Genomic DNA, 20821 nt, shown 5'->3' with positions numbered 1-20821 from the left:
AAAAAAAAAAAAAAAACTCAAAACAATGCTCAAAGTTTAGCCGGGCCTTACAGTTAATAATTCTTTAATGTCATAGAAGTTCTGTGAGACAAGCCAATTATAAAGATGCGCCTTAAATTGATAAATATTTAATTCTTTAAATTCTTTGGGTATATTGTTAAAAACCTTTACGCACATAGTCAAACAGCTTTTGCTGTATTGCATGGTTTTTGGAGTATCTTGCAGAACCAGTCTATGAGGATCTCTACTATTTCTGGGATAAATGTCACAAGCCCTCAAAAACAAATGCTTATTTTGCATTACAAATAAACTTATCTCTAGGATATACAGTGATGTTAATGTCAGCAAGCGAAGTTTCTGGAATAGTGGTCGACAGGATGTAAGCGGTGAAACACCACATATTGCTCTAATGCATTTTTTTTGTGCAATGAAGGCTCTTTTGATATTGGTACTGTTTCCCCACATCAGTAACCCGTATCGTAATATGGATCCTACATATGCGTGATAAATGGTGATTGCAGTTTTAACATCAGTGACGTTTCTCGCTTGCTTCAAGGCATAAACAAACCTATTCACTCTATTACAAATATTATCTATGTGAACTTTCCAATTTATATCTTGATCTATAGTTAGTCCCAAGAATTTCGTTTGTTTTACCTCATTAATTTTTGTGTCCTTATAATGAATGTCAAGTTTAATGTTTTTATATTTATTGAATTGTATGTAGTTAGTTTTAGTCAAGTTAATTTTTAGGTTGTATTTGTCAAGCCATTTTAGTAATAAGTCAATTGTATTAATAATTTCATTTTCATGTTCAGTAATTGTATTATTGGATGTCACTACTACCGAAATATCATCGGCAAACGCTACACATTTATGGTGTGACACGTCAAAAATGTCATTTAAATAGAGAATAAATAAAATTGGACCCAGTACGCTACCCTGGGGCACACCTTGTTGGATATCTTTATATTCAGATTTGTAAGTCACAGACTCGCTGTTTTTGTCTATTTTGTCAATGACAACGCATTGCTGTCTGTCGCTAAGGTAAGACTTTATCCAATTCAGTGCAGGACCCCTTATACCAACTGCTTCTAATTTAAGTAGTAGCAATTTATGAGAAACGTGGTCGAAGGCTTTGGATAGGTCAATGTATATGGCAGTGGTTAAGTTTTTGTTGTTGATATTGGTCAGAATAAACTTCATAAGGCTATGAGTGGCTAATGTCGTGGATTTATTTTTTTGGAATCCGTATTGTTCATTACTTATAATATGATATTTAGTACAGAACTCCACTAGCTGCCTATACATACATTTTTCGAAAATCTTAGAGAACACTGATATCAACGCAATGGGACGATAGCTATCCATATCCTCAGTGTTCCCTTTTTTGAACAAAGGCTTGATGATTGACGCTTTAAGCAGTTTTGGAAAAGTACCCGAACAAAACGATGAGTTTATTAAAAACGTTAATATTGTTACGATTTCATTAGTACATTTTTTCAGGACTATGGTAGATACTTCGTCAAATCCTTCTGATTTTTTATTTTTTAGTGTCATGATTTCCTTTTTAACGTCATCTTCGGTTAAGGCCTTAAGGAAAAGGGAATTAACTATCTGTTGATTAAATTTCAGTTTTTGTGGATCCATATTTTTGTTTGAGTGTGGAAGATTGATAAAGTAGTTGTTAAATGCTGTAGCTATAGCTAATGGTTCTGTTAGTATTACGTTATTACATTTTATTTTATCTATAGTTTTGGTAGTATGTTGTGTATCGTTCAATTCGTTTTTTATAACGGTCCAAGATGCTTTACATTTATTTTCGCTTTCATTGATAAAACGAATGTTTGCATTCTTTTTGGCCTTGTAGATACATTTTTTCAGTATTTTTGAGTACTTTATGTAGTTTATTCTGTTTAATTGGCTTTTCTTTTTATAATACACGAATCTGTGCTTTCGTTTATTTTTGCAACTTACCCTCAGTCCATTCGTTATCCAATTTTGCTTTTGTTTTTTTATAGTGTTGATTTTAACTTTAATTTTGGGAAAACATAATTCATAAAAGAGTTTAAAAAGTTCATGGAATTTTTCAAAGCTATTGTTGAAGTCGGACTCAACGTAGACTTCGGACCATGAGATATTTTTCAGACAATGTCTGAATTTCAAGATATTTTCTCTGCTATAATCTCTCCTGTAAACAGAAAACGTTAAAGTTGCGGCGTTTTTATGCTTAATAGGAAAACTCAGCAATTGAGCTGTTTCATGATCAGAGAGATGGAGCGGTAGCACTGATGCTGTAGCGTCTGAGACATTGCTTATTAAGTGATCTATGCATGACTGTTTACGCGTGGGTACCGTTATGTGTAATTTCATACCATAACTTTGTACTAAGTCATGGAGGTGATTCGTAATATTGTTTTGGTTTATTGTATTAATATTCAAGTCACCTGCTATTACAATTTTTATTTTATACTTGTTTTTATTAATTATGTCATTTAGTAAGCAGTCAAGCCTATTCAAAAATACAGTAGGATCAGATGCCGGTGTTCTATATAGGCAAATGATTATTAAATTGTTTGATATGATTTCTACACCACAACACTCGAATGTTTTTTGTGATGCGTATTTGGTAAAGTATGTCAATTCTCTACAATTTAGCCCCCGTTTGGCTAATATGCAGGAGCCACCTCTTTTTTTATTTCTTGAGAAAGCAGTAATCATTTGATAATTATGGATGTTAACGTAATTCTCATGACCCGATTGTAAAAAGGTCTCTGTCAAACATATTATATCAGGTTCTTTATTATCTTCAATTAATTCAAGGATAGTTAAGTCTATGATTTCTTTTTTTGATAAGATACTGGCTATGTTTTGGTGCAAAATGCGAAATTCTAGTTTAGGCACGAAAAAACGTGTTAATGTTATTGTTATTTGTTGACGCTGACTTTGATTGCATTGGGACTGTTCCGTCGCTATCTTCTGATTTTTTTGTAGCCTTAAAGTAGAAAGGTATAGTGCCTTTCTTTTCTATTATTGGAGGAGTAGTAGTTTGATAGTTTAGCGAATTAGTGATTTTTTTTGAGTGAGTTAATTTCCGGATGTTTTTGTTTTCCCTACTTCTTACTATGCTACGTGTATTTTTAAATGTCAAAAATTGTTTTTTATACTCTGAGTAATCAATATAAATATTTAAATTCTCACAGATAACACTTGTGTAACTAGAGTCATAAAGTGAAATCACGTTACAACGTTCAATAATATTACAATTGTCAAAATGTCTTAACCATATTCTAAAAGCATTATACAGTTTAGTTTCATTAAAACAGGGACTATAGTGTATTGGCACAATATATATAGCTGATTTGGATAGCATGTTAATTGCGATACATAGATTTGAATGAAGTAAATTCAGATCACTGTCATTAGAGCCAAAACCCAATATAATATTATCAAGACATGAGTGCCATGACTGTGGCAGTACTAAATGTATGGAAGCTGGAAACATTGAATTTTCGGATAGATCCAGTTTATTTTGTAACTTATTATTAGTATCGTTGGATAGATCTCGTGAAGCACTTTCAGGATCAGTAATCAGTTTTTGGATATCTGGTATAATTTTTAATATTAAGTGGTTTTACTAAATGTATGGAAGCTGGAAACTTTGAATTTTCGGATAGATCCAGTTTATTTTGTAACCTATTATTGGTACCGTTGGATAGATCTCATGAAGCACTTTCAGGATCAGTAAGCAGTTTTTCGATATCTTGTATAGTTTAGAAATAATCGAGTGAGATCACTTATCGTTTCCACCCTGTATAACATGAGAACTTGATATTATGTCATTATTAGAGAGAAATTATGACTGTATTCAGTTTGGTTTAACTGTTCATTTAAAAACAAAATAAAAGTAAAATATGTAAATTTTAAAGTACCTACTATTATGCATAGAAGCAGTAAAGATGTGTATGAGAATATTAAATGCATATTATAATTAGGGAATTGGTAAAGTGAAAGCAGGAGTTCCACAAGGTGGTGTCATGGAACCTACACTGTATCTATGCCGCCTAAACCTGTTAATAAGGAAATGAATTGTATTGAAATGAAATTAAATAATGTAATGAATTGAATAAATGTAATGAAACGAAATTAAATGAGATAAGATGAGATGAAATAATGAAATGAAATGAAATGAAATGAAGTGAAGTGAAGTGAAGTGAAGTGAAGTGAAGTGAAGTGAAGTGAAGCGAAGCGAAGCGAAGCGAAGCGAAGCGAAGCGAAGTGAAGTGAAGTGAAGTGAAGTGAAGTGAATTAATGAAATGAATTAATGAAATGAATTAATGAAATGAAATAACGAACGTCAAAGTGAACGTGACAAAATTAGTTTCGATGAAGAGATATTTACATCTTGGCATGTACTTGGATGAAACGTAACGTGGAAAAAGCATATTTTTACCAAACGTCCAGCAATAGGACAACAATAACGCAAAAAGTCATAAGAAATGGTCAACCTGCAGTGGAAAATAAGGTCTTGTTATAGTATAAGTGTATAATGAAACCAATCTAGACAAACGTTTTTGTTGAAGTTTCAATGGATACTGTCGAAGATGCTACCTGAATTGTAAATCTTTATGTGAATGCACTAATGTGGTAAAGCAGCAGTATACGATGGAGTATTGAGATATTGTAGAAGCACCGTGGTACGTCACGAGAGACTTTACCGAAAATTCGGTATCAAAACAGTGAAAGAAGAAATAAATAATAAAGCTAAACATATCATAATGAAAACTGGAGCTACATAACAGTTTATTTGTGGACGATATATTTTCAAGTATTCGTTCGTAGACTAAAGAAGAAAGTACCTCAGGACTTACTGAAAGAAGATTGATTTATGACACTGGCCTCGAAGACCGCCAGAATTATTATTATGAAAATGGTACTGAATATCGCTTAGACAGAATGATTGCAATAACAGAGAAAAAGAAAATGTAACGAAGACGGAAGATGTAAAATAGAATGTATAATTTAAGGTCCTCGGGTGAAACTATTCACAAGGAAGGTGTTGACACTACACTGGTGTTGTCAAATGCGAATCGAATTTCAGCTGGATGATTGATTCAACTGTTGATTAAGGTGTTGCAGATGATAATTGATTCTCAAGTAATTAAACGATATAGATAGCATACATGTATGGGGACATACATCATAACGTTCGAATGGCCGAAGCGGAATGGGGACATTCCGGCATCAGGACGGCCGTCTGTTAGCAACGAAAGGATTAACGCTGATTTGGCTATCAAATTACACCTGAGGAACGCGGGGAGTCGTACGGGATAACAAAAAGATATTCCTTGTGGCATTCGAACGTTGGCCGCGAGCTAGAACGCCATTGAGCCGAGAGCCTTCTAAAGTATTTAGTGTGTTGTGTACCTATGATTGATGGCTTGATTTGGCAAATTATGGTATTGGTGAATAAGTGGGTTTCAGACTATTTGTATTTAATATCCAATTTGTGAGTGAGTATGTGTACGAATCTAACACATCACACAAAACACATCACACACTACACATCAAACACTACACGTCATACACTACACATCATACACTACACATTACTCACACACTGCTATTTTTGTTCTTAGTTAAATGTATACCAACTTAATGTTATTTGTTAATGTCTTTGTCTGAAACGCCCGTCTACTTAGAGGTGGGCGCTAACATCTGCGATACAGTCTTATAATAGACCCAGTTTCACCATACAATGTTAAATAATTAACACCCCTGTTAAATCATTTAACAGACTGTTAAGGTTATTGAATGTCCCACCATGTTTTAACGAATGTTAAATATCCGTAATCCGTTGTTAAACTTAATTGCTGCTCATTAGGTCCGTTAGATGGTTAACAGGCTGTTAGTTTACTGTCACACAGGAACAGGATCGCGATGGCGTACAATTTTATTTTCGAAAACGAGGATCCTTTGGAAGTTTTAGACAATTTGGACTATATAGTACGACGACCTAAAATTATTAAAGAACGGCGTCATTATTTCGAAGAATATGACGATGTTGATTTTCGCATAAGATTTCGACTTTCGAAAGAATCTGTTTTGGATGTGTTGGAATTGATTGAAGACAATCTTGAATACCCATCAGATCGGTAAGTAAATTACTTGCTTGCACTTATGTACCTACTTACAACAAAATTATAGTCTAAAATTACTTAAGTATTAGGTACCTACAACATGGTATTAAACCTAACCTCAATTTTGTTACAGGAATGAATCTATTTCACCAATCAATCAACTCCTTTTGACTTTGAGGTATTATGCAACCGGTTCGCAACAAATCACCGTAGGAGATTACAGCGGAGCAAGCAAGTCTACTTCACATAGGATTATTCATAAAGTTACCACTGCAATAGCCTCCCTCAGCAGCCAATTTATCAAGTTTCCTAATTCAGAGAAGGAACTATCGGAAGCTCAATTAAATTTTTATAATATTGCACGATTCCCAAAAGCTTTGGGTGCTTTGGACTGCACACATATAGGTACGTATACGTTCACCTGGCGGAGAAAATGCAGAGTATTTTAGGAATAGGAAAGGTTACATGTCATTAAATGTGCAAGCCATTGGTGGTGCAAACCTAGAAATTTTAGATTTGGTGGCAAGATGGCCAGGAAGCAGTCAAGATCAGACTATTTGGAATGCCTCATATAGAAATGCATTATTTGAAAGTAACCGGTATGGTGATGCAGTTCTTCTAGCTGACAGTGGATACATGAATCGACCTTATGTCATGATGCCACTGGAAAATCCAAGGACACCAGAGGAGGTACTCTATAATGAGTCTCAGATAAGAAGTAGAAACCCTATTGAACGCCTGTTTGGAGTTTGGAAACGTCGCTTCCCAGTGCTCGCTTTGGGAATGCAGATTCAAATAAAAAACTGCCTGCCTGTTATCGTGGCCACTGCAGTACTGCATAATATTCTCATAAGGGCAAAGGAAGATTTACCACCAGATGACCCTGATTTAGAGCTTCCAAAACCATGGGAAGAATTATTGCAACAAGGCCATATCAGAGAACAAAGAAACAATGGGAACAGAACTGATCCAACCACAAGGGACATTAATCCAGTACGCAGGCAGCTTATTAATGACTACTTTAAGAGTTTGTACTTAACTGCTTTGTAAAGTGATATAGGTACCTACCTACAATTACTGAAGTTTATTTTCAATTTTTAAATAAATAAGATAATTCAATAAATATAACTAGCTGTTTTCAAAACTTTTATTTTATTTTTCCACTTATTAAACTTAAAATCATAGAACATAGGAAGTTTTTGCTTACAAATTAGCTGTTTTGTTCTTTTTTTAATTGCAACTCCAATATTGCGGTTCTGATTTTTTCCTGTTTCAATTGTTCTTCATGTAGAAGAAGTTTGTGTTTCAGATCCAATTCATTATTTTTTTTCATAATTTCCACTAATTCCAATTTACTTTGTAGTAATTTGTCCTGTATAGAAGCCTTCGGTCGTCTTCTCTGCAACCATGATGGACTTTTCTTTTTCTTTAGCACCAATGGGTCAGATACTTTAGATTTTAATGCAGCCGGTGACCAACCATTCCACATTTTCACATCTTTGCACTGAAACATAATTGAAGAAGTACTTTAAATTTTATGCCCATGTTGTTTTTTTTTGCATAATATGTGTAACTGCCTTATTATTTATTATTATTATACTGACCTCTGGTACTGCATTCGAACATTCATCTTCTCTCTGTTCTGAGATCTCCAACGGACCAGTGCATTCAATCTAAAACAAAAAGTACCTTGTAACGTAGTTCACATATTATTATTACCTGCATATATTTTAATTTTCTCTTTGCAAACTTATATTCTGATCTGAGCTTAATATTTTGTTTTTATGGTATAGTTGATACTCCTGATATTTAAAATTAATCCTATGCTACTAACTTGTTAACATGTTTATATAAGTGACTGACCTCTTGTACTACCTTTGAGCATTCATCTGATTCCAAAGGTATTGATGGAATCACAATCAGTTCATTCTAAAACAAAAAAAAGGATTATAAATCATAAAGCCTCTTGGGCTGCGTTGCACATTGCAGTTTGTGTTTTGAAGACATTGGAAACGCTTTTTGATGTATATCATCTAGCTTTAATAATTAAACTACACCACACCATTGTCTATAGTTTTACTGCCTACACAATTTTACAAAGTTTACAATAGTTTACACTTGATACTAACTCCAAGCCATAAATCAATAATTCCAATAAATTATGTTTTATGTATGTATTATGGGCATATCACCAGTAATGCTGCTTGTCTATAATAAATTAAGATAATAATAATATATTGATTAAAAACAGTCACACTTTGAAAAAACTCAAAGTAGGTGTTTGGTACTTACTTGTGGTACTTCAATTTCATTTTCTGATAAAACTTGTTCCGAGTATTGGGCATCGGAATCAAATGGATTCTCCAGTCCACTTAATGTTGGCCCAAGTAGCACTTCTACCTGGCCCAGGAATGGTTCTGTTGGTGGAAGATTTGGCCTGCCTCCTCCTGCAAAAGCAAAAGCTGTATGGTAAAATACTTAATAATAACATGGTTATATTGTAAATAGGTATGTTCGCATCAATAATTCCATAATATACCTAATACATACCTGTTAAAAACAATTCTTTCTTAGTCCTTGCCTTATCCTTTCTCGTGGTGCGTTTTATGTTGTCCCAACAAGTTTTTAATTGTTCAGTGTTTCGGACACTGAAAGAGCTCAAAGAGTTGAACTCTTCTGTTAATTTACGCCATCCCTTGTTTTTGTTAGCCGATGTTACGGCATCGGTTTTTTTGTTTTCAACCAAATCTTTAAATTTGGTAATTAACTCAATTAGGATTTCCTTTTCGTTTGAAGAAAAATTCGGCCCGCGTGTTTTCTTCGACATTATAAAACAAGATGTAACACACGGTAATACACAATTATAACACTTGAAAAATTAACACACAACAAAACCACAATGCGAAAACAAGGTAGGTAACCTCAAACTCAGTCACACACACAGAATACAAACAAATGTTTGACATTTATTCAACCAGCAAAATGAAATGCAACCCGATTTCTGATGAATTCTACAAAATACGTGGTATTTAAATCAGTCGCCTTACATGTCACAAAAATATTATACGACTAAAGAGAATAGTGCTCGTTTTCGAAGCAATTCCATTACATACAATGACATTTTGTTTTGGTCGGTTTAGGAAGTGAGTGAATGATTTGAGACTCATTCACTACTCATTCGCTTAATGTATGATTTCGTAATGGTCTGTTAAAATAATACCATGGGACACAAAAATTTAACAGTGCTGTTAGCACCCCTGTTAACTTTAATGACTGGTTAAGTAATGTCTCATTAAGAGAATAACTAACAGAGTATGGTGAAACTGGGCCTAAGGCCCTAGACTACTGCAAATGTTAACGCTAAATGATTGTGTAAAATTGTTTCTGGTTTCAAATAAAGATTTATTATTTATTATTATTATTATTATCCGATACGAACTTAACGGAGTGGAAATAGATAAAATTAAAAATGCAGGTATTACTACAACTATAAAGTCCTATCTTTCTTTAAATGAAAACGAATCCAAAAGCGCCAGAGCTTGGGGCTGGTCGACTACAGGTTCGAACAAAGTCGGCGATGGCGCATTCTCTGTCTCTATACCATTGAATAAAATATTGGGATTTGCAGAAGACTATGAAAAAATTATAATTAACTGTAAACATGAGTTAGTTTTGTTGAGATGCAATACAAACCTCAATGCTTTAAAATTAAATCAAATCAAATCAAATCAAATCAAATTTCTTTATTTGCGTAATTCCAGGTACATAAGTGGTCTTACATAGATTTGGTAGGTTTCACTGAAATTTGCTCAAACTAGGAAGCGTGCAAATATTAAAAAGAGTAGTAGACTTTATATCGAAAATAATACTAACATGTCATATTACATTAATTGATTAAAAACAGAAAACTAATAAATTATCATTAATTAAATTATAAACTAATACAGAATGTCATATTGAATAATTATTGTCATATCATATTGAAAATGTCACCTCAGGATAATAATGTACTTATTGTATAAATTCAGGTGAAGTTGTGGATGATATTATAATAAGTAAAATTGTTTGGCGCGTTCCACACGTTAAGGTATCAGATCGGGAAAGAATTAACTTATTAAAACATTTAGACAAAGATCGAGCTATAACACTTGCGTTTCGGAATTGGGACTTATATGAATATCCCTTGTTACCAAAAACCCGTAAACATACTTGGTCCATTAAAACATCGTCACAAATAGAGAAACCCCGATATGTTATAATTGCCTTGCAAACCAATCGCAAACACAAGGCTGAATCTTCAATGGCAGAGTTCGATGATTGTCATGTACGAGATGTAAGAGTATTTTTAAATTCATCATATTAGCCTTACGAAGGCTTGAATGTAAGTTTTTCAGAAGATAGATTTACTTTATTATATGAACAATACGTAAGATTTCAACAGTCTTATTACGGACGTCGACCAGAGCCGTTGATGAGTTTAAAGGAATTTAAAGACGTAGCCCCTTTATTTATTATTGACTGTTCGCGGCAGCATGAAACTTTGAAGGGATCGATTGACGTAAGAGTTGAAATCGAAACAGATCAAGAAATACCGGATCAGACAGCTGCATATTGTTTAATTTTAAACGACTGTATATTTGAATACAAGCCTTTGAGTAATATTGTGAAAAAAATATCATGAATTGCAACACAATTATAGTTGATTTACAAGGGTTCAAAGATCATAAAAATGACTTTTTAGTAAAAGAGTTATGTATAGCGAATCAAGAGTCTACTTATATATTTTTAATTAAGCCACCGTACCCATTCTCATCATTAATCGAAGAAGAAAAAAAGAATGTGCGTTGGCTAGAAAAGAATAGAGGGTATCGATGGAGTGAAGGCTATGTCGACTACAGAGAATTTAGAAGAATTATTAAACCCTATTTTAAGGACAGAAATATTATTGTGAAGGGCGAAGAAAAAGTTAAATGGGTGAAAGAGTTATGTGATCATGATAATATTGTAGACATTACTTGTCAACAGATTCCTAATTTTAACTCACTTTATGACCTTTATTGTAAAGACAATTTATTCAATTGTTATAATCATAAGAAATATTGTGCATTGAAAAATGTTTTGTGTATAAAAAAATGGTGTTTAGAAAACGATATTAAATGTTTTTATTAAAATAAATACTGATATTTTAAACTGACTGTCTTTTATTTCAGTATCAAAGCAAGTTGTATGAGGAATAAACAAAGTCATAATGAAACAAGTAGATTTAATATACACAAATTTATTTTACCATTTAATTATTATTTTCAATTAACTTAGTCTATTTATTATTACTTACATTCTACATACAAGTACTTACAACTAATAACTTACAATCTATTACACTAGTAACTATCACCACAGAGTTCTTTAGATATTTTCCTAACTAACGATTCTGTAAGATCTAACACTTCATCCGTGTTTGGTTCTTGCACCACATACTGAGCACTGAGTACCACGTTATTGTCCGCACTTTCCACATCAGTCTGTTGCGTCTGTGATAACGATACAGCGTCACTGGTTAGGTCTATAATCTTTATTTGGATCAGCTTTGAACCCTTCCGATCTTTGCGTATGACAAATGATCTAGATGAGATGTTCGCCTTCTTCTTACTGTTCGCATCTCTCTTAGGCCTCCCTTTTCTTTCTGTCTTCGGTTCAACAGGCTGCACACCGAACAGTTCTTCGCAGTGCTGCGTAAAGTTCTCCAGGGGGTCTTGTGCATATTGCGAGAAGATTATTTCCGAAGAGTCAGACATATTGATCTGTAAACAAAATAAACACTTATTAGTACATTTTTATAACTGCATTAAATTGTTATCAGGGACTTGATGTGGACTGTATTTATAGAAGTAAAAAAAAGAAATCAGCTTTGTATAGACATAAGACTTAAAAATAACAAGACATACAAAAATAACAACAGATTTAAATAGAAAAAATAATAATTAATTAACTTACCAACAAGTAGCCACAAATAGTGATCGATGCAACGTGAATGTCGCACCCCCCCTGGAAGAAGTATGCAAGTCCACTTGTGCGATATTTTTTTTATTGCACTAAAAAATCGAGAAGGAGGTAATACATATTGTCAATTTTTTTCATAATTTTTCTCTTAAAAATGAAGAAATTATGTACAAATATGTAAAATATTGCAACATTAAAATATCTAAATTTCCATAACAATAACGAAGTAAATATATTTGCATTTAATTGTTTAATAAAGTTCCGTATGAATAATAGCATATTAATATTTACATACATCTTCCACGAAGACTTTAAAAAACATTTTCGCGTATCTATTGTTGCATACTTATTTTAGGATATTATTTGGTGGGTGTCGTAGTGCAAGTTCAGTTGCGTAGTTTTTCCACGAAACTTTTGTGCTGGTAATTTTGTGCAAGTCTAGATGCCTAATTCTTCCACGAAGCTTTTATTCACATTATAATATATAACAATTGATACGTTATTTTCTACGTAGATATCTTTGTGCAAGTCTAGTTGCTAATATTTTGCGAAACTTTTGGCGATGTAGTATTTTATACCGATATTGATACATTTATTTAGATGTAATTTAGTCATTAACAAAGCACAAATTAACTTAGCTTCAGTCATTTAAGTATCCAATCCACTACTTTTTGCACTAAATACCCCTGTAAGACTGTGTGTTTATCAAAAATTCGTCCCAATGATTACTTACCACGTGGTAAAATTATCGGTCTTTATGAGTACAAGATCCATTTTAAATACTGTCTCTCTCTTCAGTGAATCGTTATCGTAGTTATCGTGATACATTTTCATCTTTCCAGAGCCGCATGAGTTCATTTATCAGCTTATGCGTGTATTGCCAGCATGACAAGGTATGTATCTAGTATCTATACGTCTTTTGGAGCAGTAAGCAACAATAGGTGTGTCCCCAATTATAAAATGACACAAGTTTATATGTATTTTAAGGATTATTGTAATCAAAAGGACATACTCGTAATGGTCAGACGTTTAAAAATGCAACAACCTGATACAAAACTGTTGCCATCTTTTTGTATGTACGATGAGCGAATACTGACTGTATTCTTTTCAGGTGGTACTTGATCGACTGGACGCCAACCTTTCGCAGACCTCCACAGATTGTACTTGCCACTGGAATGTAGTGCCTATCCTAGTGTTGACGCTATTTGTTCAGTAAATTGCATTTATTTCCAGGCCTTATGAAACTCCTCGCTCAGACAAAGTTCCTATTCTGGTTGCTTCACAGGTCCGGCCACTCTTCAACAAAGCGTATAAAAGCACCTATAAGTTTTGGACCAAATAAAAACTGTTCTTTCTTTCTTTATACGTTCAGCCAAACCAACGCAATCTCAAGCGATCAGCCGGCGTGCAGTGATGGCGATTAGACTTAGGGTTCGGCCAAACCAACGCGATCACAGCGCGATCAGCTGGCGTGCAGCGATGGCGACCAGACCTAAATGCATTGTTCGCCATCGCTGCACGCCGGTTGATCGCGTTGGTTTGGCCGAATCTTAAAATGCATCGATCGCCAATCGCTATCGCTGCACGCCGGCTGATCGTGTGTGAACCTTATATGTAGGATTTGGAAGTGATGTCACCAACGAGTTCAATGTGGGTAGCTTTTGTAGTCATGCAGACAATAAATATCACTATATTATAGGCTTCTATAGTTTTGTTTCCTTGGACATCAAAATTTAAAAGGGTCCTTCAAAATTGTCTCCCTTGTTCATGAATTGTCTAGATTGAGATACTTGCTGTTCTGGTAAATCTACCATTATTTGTACTTTGGCAGTAGCATTCAATTTAGCATAATTGAAACATCTGTGCACGTATTTTCTCGCCAATGGTTTCGCCTTGATAATCCAAAATGTGGAGCCTTATCAGCTTTCTTATGAATTATAGTATTAATTATTATAAATGTTTTCGACTTTCTCCACAACGCGGTTTGCAACAATAGATTTCCACCTATTCGTCTCTCCAGACAGCTAGGCGATCACAATAGAAAAACCTGTTCACAGTGTTCGAACATCTGTGAGGTTGGTATTCTTCACATTACTTCTTCTCATTTGCTTCATCCAGTTTACTCAAAGTACCATATAGCTCAAAACGTGGTAAAAAAAAATAGTTTTTAGAGAGCACTTGAGTTTTTTAGCAATTAATTTCGTTTCAAATCTTTCATCTAGTTGATAGTGAACGGCTGCAGTTTATTGCACTCACAGAGGCATCGCTAAATTCATTATATTGTATTTTTACTCGGCCTGCATCCAACGCCTTCCCGCTACCTTCATCAGGTCGTCGGACCACCTTGTGGATGGATGTCCTAACGCTGCGTTTTCCGGTACGTGGTGTCTGCTTCATAACCTTGCTGCCCCATCGGCCGTCAGTTCTGCGTACTATGTGCTTCCAACCGCGCGATGTGGAAGTCATTGGGGGAGGCCTATGTTCAGCAGTGGACGTCCTGTGACTGAAATGATGATGATGTATTTTTTCTCTCTATCTATAGATAGTATACCAACCTATATCTGTATTTTGTCAATGTGAATCAAATCCTGCCGTATCTTAATCCAATCTTTTTCTAATGAGTTACTTATCTTTCCATCCTTACTAGTTTTTTATCAGCCAATGTTTTTGTTTTGAAACAAATAAATACTTTCTATTCTATTTCCATTAGAATCTTAGCCATGACTGTACTTAACGCTAAGCTCCAGGCTCCAGCCAAGGGAATCAAAAAGTTTGATCAGATGTATCAGATAAAATGTTACGTTTCATGGTTGGTTTTGCAATTTGTGGTATATTCACATTGAATTGAAATCTGTGCTCAAATTCCATTCAATACCCAATACTTGGACTGTTTCATCAAGGTTCATAAAACTACTTTAGCACTAGCTGATATTTTGTTGTCTTCTATTGACTTCATAAACTCAACGCAGAACTAGGTAGAAAAAGGTATTTGACCGCAATTGCATGTGATGTTAAGTGAGATGCAGTATAAGATGATAGATATCTACCTGTAAGTGCCTATAAGGTCCGGTATAGTGCTCAGGAGAGACAGCAGCAGGCAGCGACCTGTTCGCATTATAAAAGAGTTTATCGAAACGCTTAGTGCAAGCTGGTGGAATGTCGACAATGTAGGAATGATACGTTAACCAGCGTCTGATGATGGAAGGGGGCTGGTGGAATTAGGTCGTGTAATTCCTTCGCACATTCTCTGAAGTGTAACCTGGTGGATGGTCACATCAGATGTATTATTATCTGCTCTGTAAGTTCTCATTAAATTATAGCATTATAGCTTCAATTGACCAGTCCAGTCTTGATAAAAGGTCGTTGATATAAAAATATTGTTTTATTATTTTATAGAAATCGGTACTCCGGTAATCCGAATAATTTTTTGTCACATAAATCTGAAGATCATCTTCATAATGTCATCTATGAAGCAAACACGTTTCATCTCATTATAATATTTCTCGGGTTTTCTTGCAGCTGGGAACCTACAAGCAGTTCGTTATTCAGTGAAATATAAATCGAACCTTAACACAAAGCATCAAATATAATCGTGCGCGAGTTGTCTCCGTATTATTCCAGACGACCGCATGATGAGGTAAGTATACTGTCAGTCTTGTTTCTTTTTCTTCTTCAGGTAGGTATCTTTTTTAATAAAAAAAAATCTGTGTGTTTGTTAATCTTTTTTCAGGTCTAGTGATTTCTGTAACTTCCTTTCTTCATAAAATTGAATTCTTTATTGAACGGACCTGTGAGTGGTTATGTTTCTGGGTTTTTTAAGGGAAAGGAGGCAAACGAGCAGACGAATCACCTGATGGTAAGTGTTTACCCGCCACCCATAGACACCCGCTCCTCGGTGAGTTACAGATGCGTTGATTGTCTTTAAAGTATTAGAGTCTGCTCTTAAAGGTTTTAGGTCGTATTGGTCCGCAAATACTGCAAACGGCAGTTCATTCCTCGGCTTGGTGACTGCAAATGGTGATTGTGGATTTTCTGTTTTAAATGGTAACTTTACAAAATATCTATCTACCGCTTCCGTAAAAATAAATGTCCTGAAGCAGTGGTTGGGTTAATACTGGGGAGTGTAAAACTATAAAAGTGCTTTATAAAAGCCTACTTGCAAAAATAAATGAGTTTTATGCCCGTTTTCACAATTAATCCCAAATTTTTAAGTGACCCCTATAAAAACAAAATTCCTGTTATGTATCACCATAGAGGTCACTTACAAATTAGGGATTGATGGTGAAAACGGGCATTAGTCCTTTTGATAGCTCGTCTCTGCCTAAAAATGCAATTTCCGAAAATTATAATATAGTTATGCAAAAATACTGTAACTTTTTGATTTTGAATAAAGCTATAATTTTACATACTACCATAAGTAATGTAATTTTTCACAAGGTAAAAGTACGTTATCCTTTTTACGAATTTATTTCAATACGAATAGTTCGAGGAAAAACTACGTAAACTACACTTACACGTTGAATGCACGACTAAATCTGAACGCCAATAAGTAGTTATCTGCAATAATACCAAATAGCATGTATTCCTTTACATGTCAACAATGCAATATTCATAATTACAACAACAAGTGTTAAAATATGTTTCGCGGAATAAGTACGCAACGCTCTTTTTTAAGTTTTTCTCAAAACCTATTAAGTGTATTTTAAATATAAATACATAGGCCCCTCACAGACATTTTAAGCTATCTTTTGATGTATAACACATATTTTTAATAATGGTAATAAATTTTTAGGACAGTTTTTTTACGCTCCTGAAAAGTTGGCATTTTTCACTTGCGTACTTATTCCAGGAAGGGTGCGAATTATCAATATTTTCCCTTTAAATTTGGGGGCTCGCAGTATGAGCTTCATTCTGTATTTCGAAGTGCTTCAGAAGGAGGAACTAGCTCCAGTGACGTCACATCTTGAGTAAATTGTGAGTGTTCAATATGTGAGTATATTTTTTATTTTGACTATTTTTAACTGTGATATGTTTAGATTTGATGGAGAGATTCGTTAGTTTAGTTAATAGTTAGCCAAACATCATGTAAATCATGTTACTTTAAAGTTTAATACATTAGCACTGAAGATTTAAAACTAACTTTAATGTTTTGCAGCGTTTGTCAAAGTATATACATATTTTTGACGCTGACTATAAACTGTTGTTCGTTTACTATTCGTTGCAGAGTGTACTTTCATTGCACAGGATGGAAATTATGTGACTTTGAATTGTCATTATCTTTACAGGTCTGACTCAGAGTTTGAATCCACATTCGGTGGGAGTTCCACCTCCATCATCGCTAACCCTCGTAAACATACGAAGAAGAGGAAGACTGCGCCAACTTCATCAAGGTAAGTAATATAGTATGATCATTTTAATGTAACTAACATAGTATGATATTTTTATTGTAACATAGTATGATTATTTTAATGTAACTACTAAAATTTTTAGGAGTATTTATTATTAAATATTCTGTAGTATTATGTCTACATCTTTACATGCAATTACTTTGCTAAGGCAAAAATGTGTGATCAAAAAATGCAACCTCATAACGCAAGTTTATTAATTTATTTCTTATTAATTTCACAGATCAGACTCTGAGTGTGAAACTGTGCAGCCAGCAGCGCTGAAAAAGAAACCTGTAGCTTCTAGACCTCGGTGAGTATTAATTTGTTAAGCTTTATGCAGATATCATATCTGATGTTTTTCTACAAATGTTGTTTTCGATCTTTTTTATTGCCTAATAAATTATATTTAAACAGAGGACCTAATTAATAGGTATTTTCTACCAGCCAACTTACTAGACACATAATAGAGATAAACTAACTAGGCAGTGCAGTTAATAAGTTAGGTTAGATAGAAATACCGATTTGGAAAATACAAACAATTGATATTTTAATACATGTACACTATTTTAAGTCGTAAATAATGCTTTTAATGTTTTAATTTTCAGAGCTCCAACGAAGAGTTCTACGGATCTGTTCGGGCTACTATCCGACGAAGACGAAAGTGTCGCCATCGAAAACTCTCAACGACTAAAAGTCGGTCGTCAGCAGCTGGACAGCAGCCTGACCTCGAAGGTGGCCAACGGTGTCGTGCGGCGAACGGTTCCGCTCGAGGGCGCTTATTACGTGGAGGTGCGTGTTTACAACACCAGGGACGCGCTCAAGACGCCGCCCGCGGATCGCTACAAGAAGACGCTGCACACGCTGAAGGTTCAGCTTAACACCGAAACATCGCAGTGGCGGGATCTTCAAAAATTTATGAAGACCACGAAGAAATTGTTTGAAGACCGCGAGCCAATATTTTATAATAATAAAATAAACTTTAAATCTTAGTTTTAAGTTAGTTAGTTCTATTCTGAGAATGATTTAAAATAAATAGCATCTAATATATTTTTTGTTGCATTTTCCTATAGGCTTTTAAGTTTAGTCATATATGAACATCAAGAGTTAGACTCTCGTTAATTTTCTGTTAAATCTTAAACCTAAATCTTCTTTTAGAATTTATAAGCCATAGTTTGTTGTATAATTCATAAATTGTGTAATTCCCGTTAACTGTACTACGTTATTGTTTACTAGTAAAATACCTAAAGACGTTATTTCAGCTTAAAGTGTATTGATAACATGCCTTTTTGTACTGCTTGTGGTACCCGCGTGGAAAATACGCATTGGATAGGTCACTTGAGGAGTAATGCGCACAAAAACAAATGTGCGGTTCCGGTAGAAGACGGAGTACTTAAGGTAACCTCTGCATTTAAAGGTCGTATTGCATCATTTAGAATTCCAGCAAATGTGGAACACGAGTCAACTTTACCGGATATATTTTTAAACAGTAAACGTGGAAAATTATGTAGTCTTATCGAAAAGTCGTTAAAAAAATACGTAAGTTTAAAGATAAATATTGAGTATTTTGCTAATTTCATTTTACTAAAAAATGATTCCCAAGACGTTAAATCTTTTGCCACTAAGAATATAACAATACATCGTAACTTTAACTGGAACCAAATATTTGACTCTGTTGTTAATAACTTGTGTAAAAAAGTTGAAGAATTTCAGGACCGTGACAGTGGGTGGGCCTTTCTAAATAACATTTATGTAGAGATTAATATCAATAAATTCGATCCTTTAAGTGGTTCAGGTTCTAGTTATATGGATTTGCCATTATATTTAAAAAAGAAAAAAGCATGCATCAATATCCAAAACAAAGATAGCTTTTGTTTTTTATGGAGCGTTGTCGCAGCCCTGTATCCTGCAAAACGCAACGGAGATCGTCCATCGTCCTATCCTAATTTTCAAGACGTATTGAATATTGATGGTCTAAACTTCCCTGTTACTTTCACAGATATAAGAACATTTGAAAAAAATAATCAAAATATATCCATAAATGTATATTCCTTAAAAAGTAATCGCATTGTGGGTCCAATTTACAGATCTGAGTTTAAAAGAAAAACAAGGATCAATTTATTATTACTTGAAAAGGGAAACAAATCGCACTATGTTTTAATAAAAAATTTGTCACGTCTTGTTCGTACTCAAATAACAAAGCATCATGGCACGATATACTTTTGTGATGATTGTATGCTGTTTTTTTCGTCTGAAGAGAAACTTAATAGTCACACTTGTTGCGGTGTGACTACCGTGCTTCCGGAACATGGTAGTTGTCTTCATTTTAAAAATTTTAATCGGAAACAGGATGTTCCTTTTGTGGTGTACGCCGACTTTGAAACTCTACTTAAACCAATAACGACTTGTGAGCCTGATCCAAATTGTAGTTTTACGTTAAATCGTACACAACACATTCCAGCAGCTTTTGCTTATCGCATTGTTTGCTCATTTGATAGCAAACTTAATCGATTCATTTCGTACCGCGGTCGCGACTGTGTTCAAAAATTTCTCAAATGTCTGTATAGAGACGTAGAAAAAATTTATGAAATTTTAAACGTTGAAGTGCCAATGGTGTTTAACGAAAGTGATGCCAAAATGCATGCCAAAGCTGACGTGTGTCATATTTGCAATAGTCTCCTGCTATTTGACAAAGTAAGAGACCATTGTCACTTGACAGGCTGCTACCGAGGTGCTGCTCACCAGTACTGCAATTTACAGTACAGTCTCCCAAAACTAGTTCCTATTTTTTTTCATAATTTAGCAGGCTATGATTGTCATTTATTCATTAAGGAATTGGCTGATAGTTTGGGTCCTATTAAAGTAATACCTAAGAATAAAGAAAACTATATTTCATTCACAAAATTTTTAAAAATGTCTGATGGGAAATTTGCACAATTAAGATTTGTAGACTCGTTTAAATTTCTAGGCACAAGCTTAGAAAAATTAGCAAACGGTTTAGACAAAGCAGATTTCATTCACTTAAAACAATGTTTTGCTAAAGAAAACGAATTTAAATTAATGACTCGCAAAGGTATTTATCCCTACGACCACATGAAATCTTGGAGATCGTTCTCTGAGAGACAACTTCCTCCCAAAGAAAGCTTCTATAATACTTTAACTGACGAAGGTATCAGCGATGAAGATTACATGCATGCACAAGTGATTTGGGATACTTTTAACATAAGCAATATGGGAGAATATACAGATCTTTATCTCAAAACCGACGTCTATTTACTAACAGACGTCTTTGAAAAT

General features: G+C 34.2%; 2 protein-coding genes across 2 annotated transcripts; one reads left to right on the top strand and one right to left on the bottom strand.

Annotated features, from left to right (window-relative positions):
* Window positions 1-6573: 6573 nt before the first annotated feature.
* LOC135087295 (uncharacterized) lies at window positions 6574-11935 on the bottom strand. The gene is made up of 6 exons (XM_063982097.1): window positions 11536-11935; window positions 8691-8888; window positions 8433-8587; window positions 8004-8069; window positions 7745-7813; window positions 6574-7644 (listed from the first exon to the last, which is right to left on the bottom strand). The coding sequence occupies exons 1-6, from the start codon at window positions 11933-11935 to the stop codon at window positions 7351-7353; spliced, it is 1182 nt and encodes a 393-aa protein (XP_063838167.1). The 3' UTR covers window positions 6574-7350.
* A 5082-nt stretch (window positions 11936-17017) lies between these two features.
* On the top strand, window positions 17018-20444 carry LOC135087284 (uncharacterized). The gene is made up of 4 exons (XM_063982089.1): window positions 17018-17129; window positions 17426-17530; window positions 17769-17837; window positions 18133-20444. Coding segments are annotated over exons 1-4 (561 nt in total). The 5' UTR covers window positions 17018-17127; the 3' UTR covers window positions 18518-20444.
* The last annotated feature ends 377 nt before the right edge of the window (window positions 20445-20821 follow it).

This window comes from Ostrinia nubilalis (assembly GCF_963855985.1).
Source record: "Ostrinia nubilalis chromosome W unlocalized genomic scaffold, ilOstNubi1.1 SUPER_W_unloc_1, whole genome shotgun sequence".
NCBI classification, from domain to species: domain Eukaryota; kingdom Metazoa; phylum Arthropoda; class Insecta; order Lepidoptera; family Crambidae; genus Ostrinia; species Ostrinia nubilalis.
Note: the sequence above shows the minus strand (reverse complement) of the source record. Positions and strands in the feature narration are given on the sequence as shown.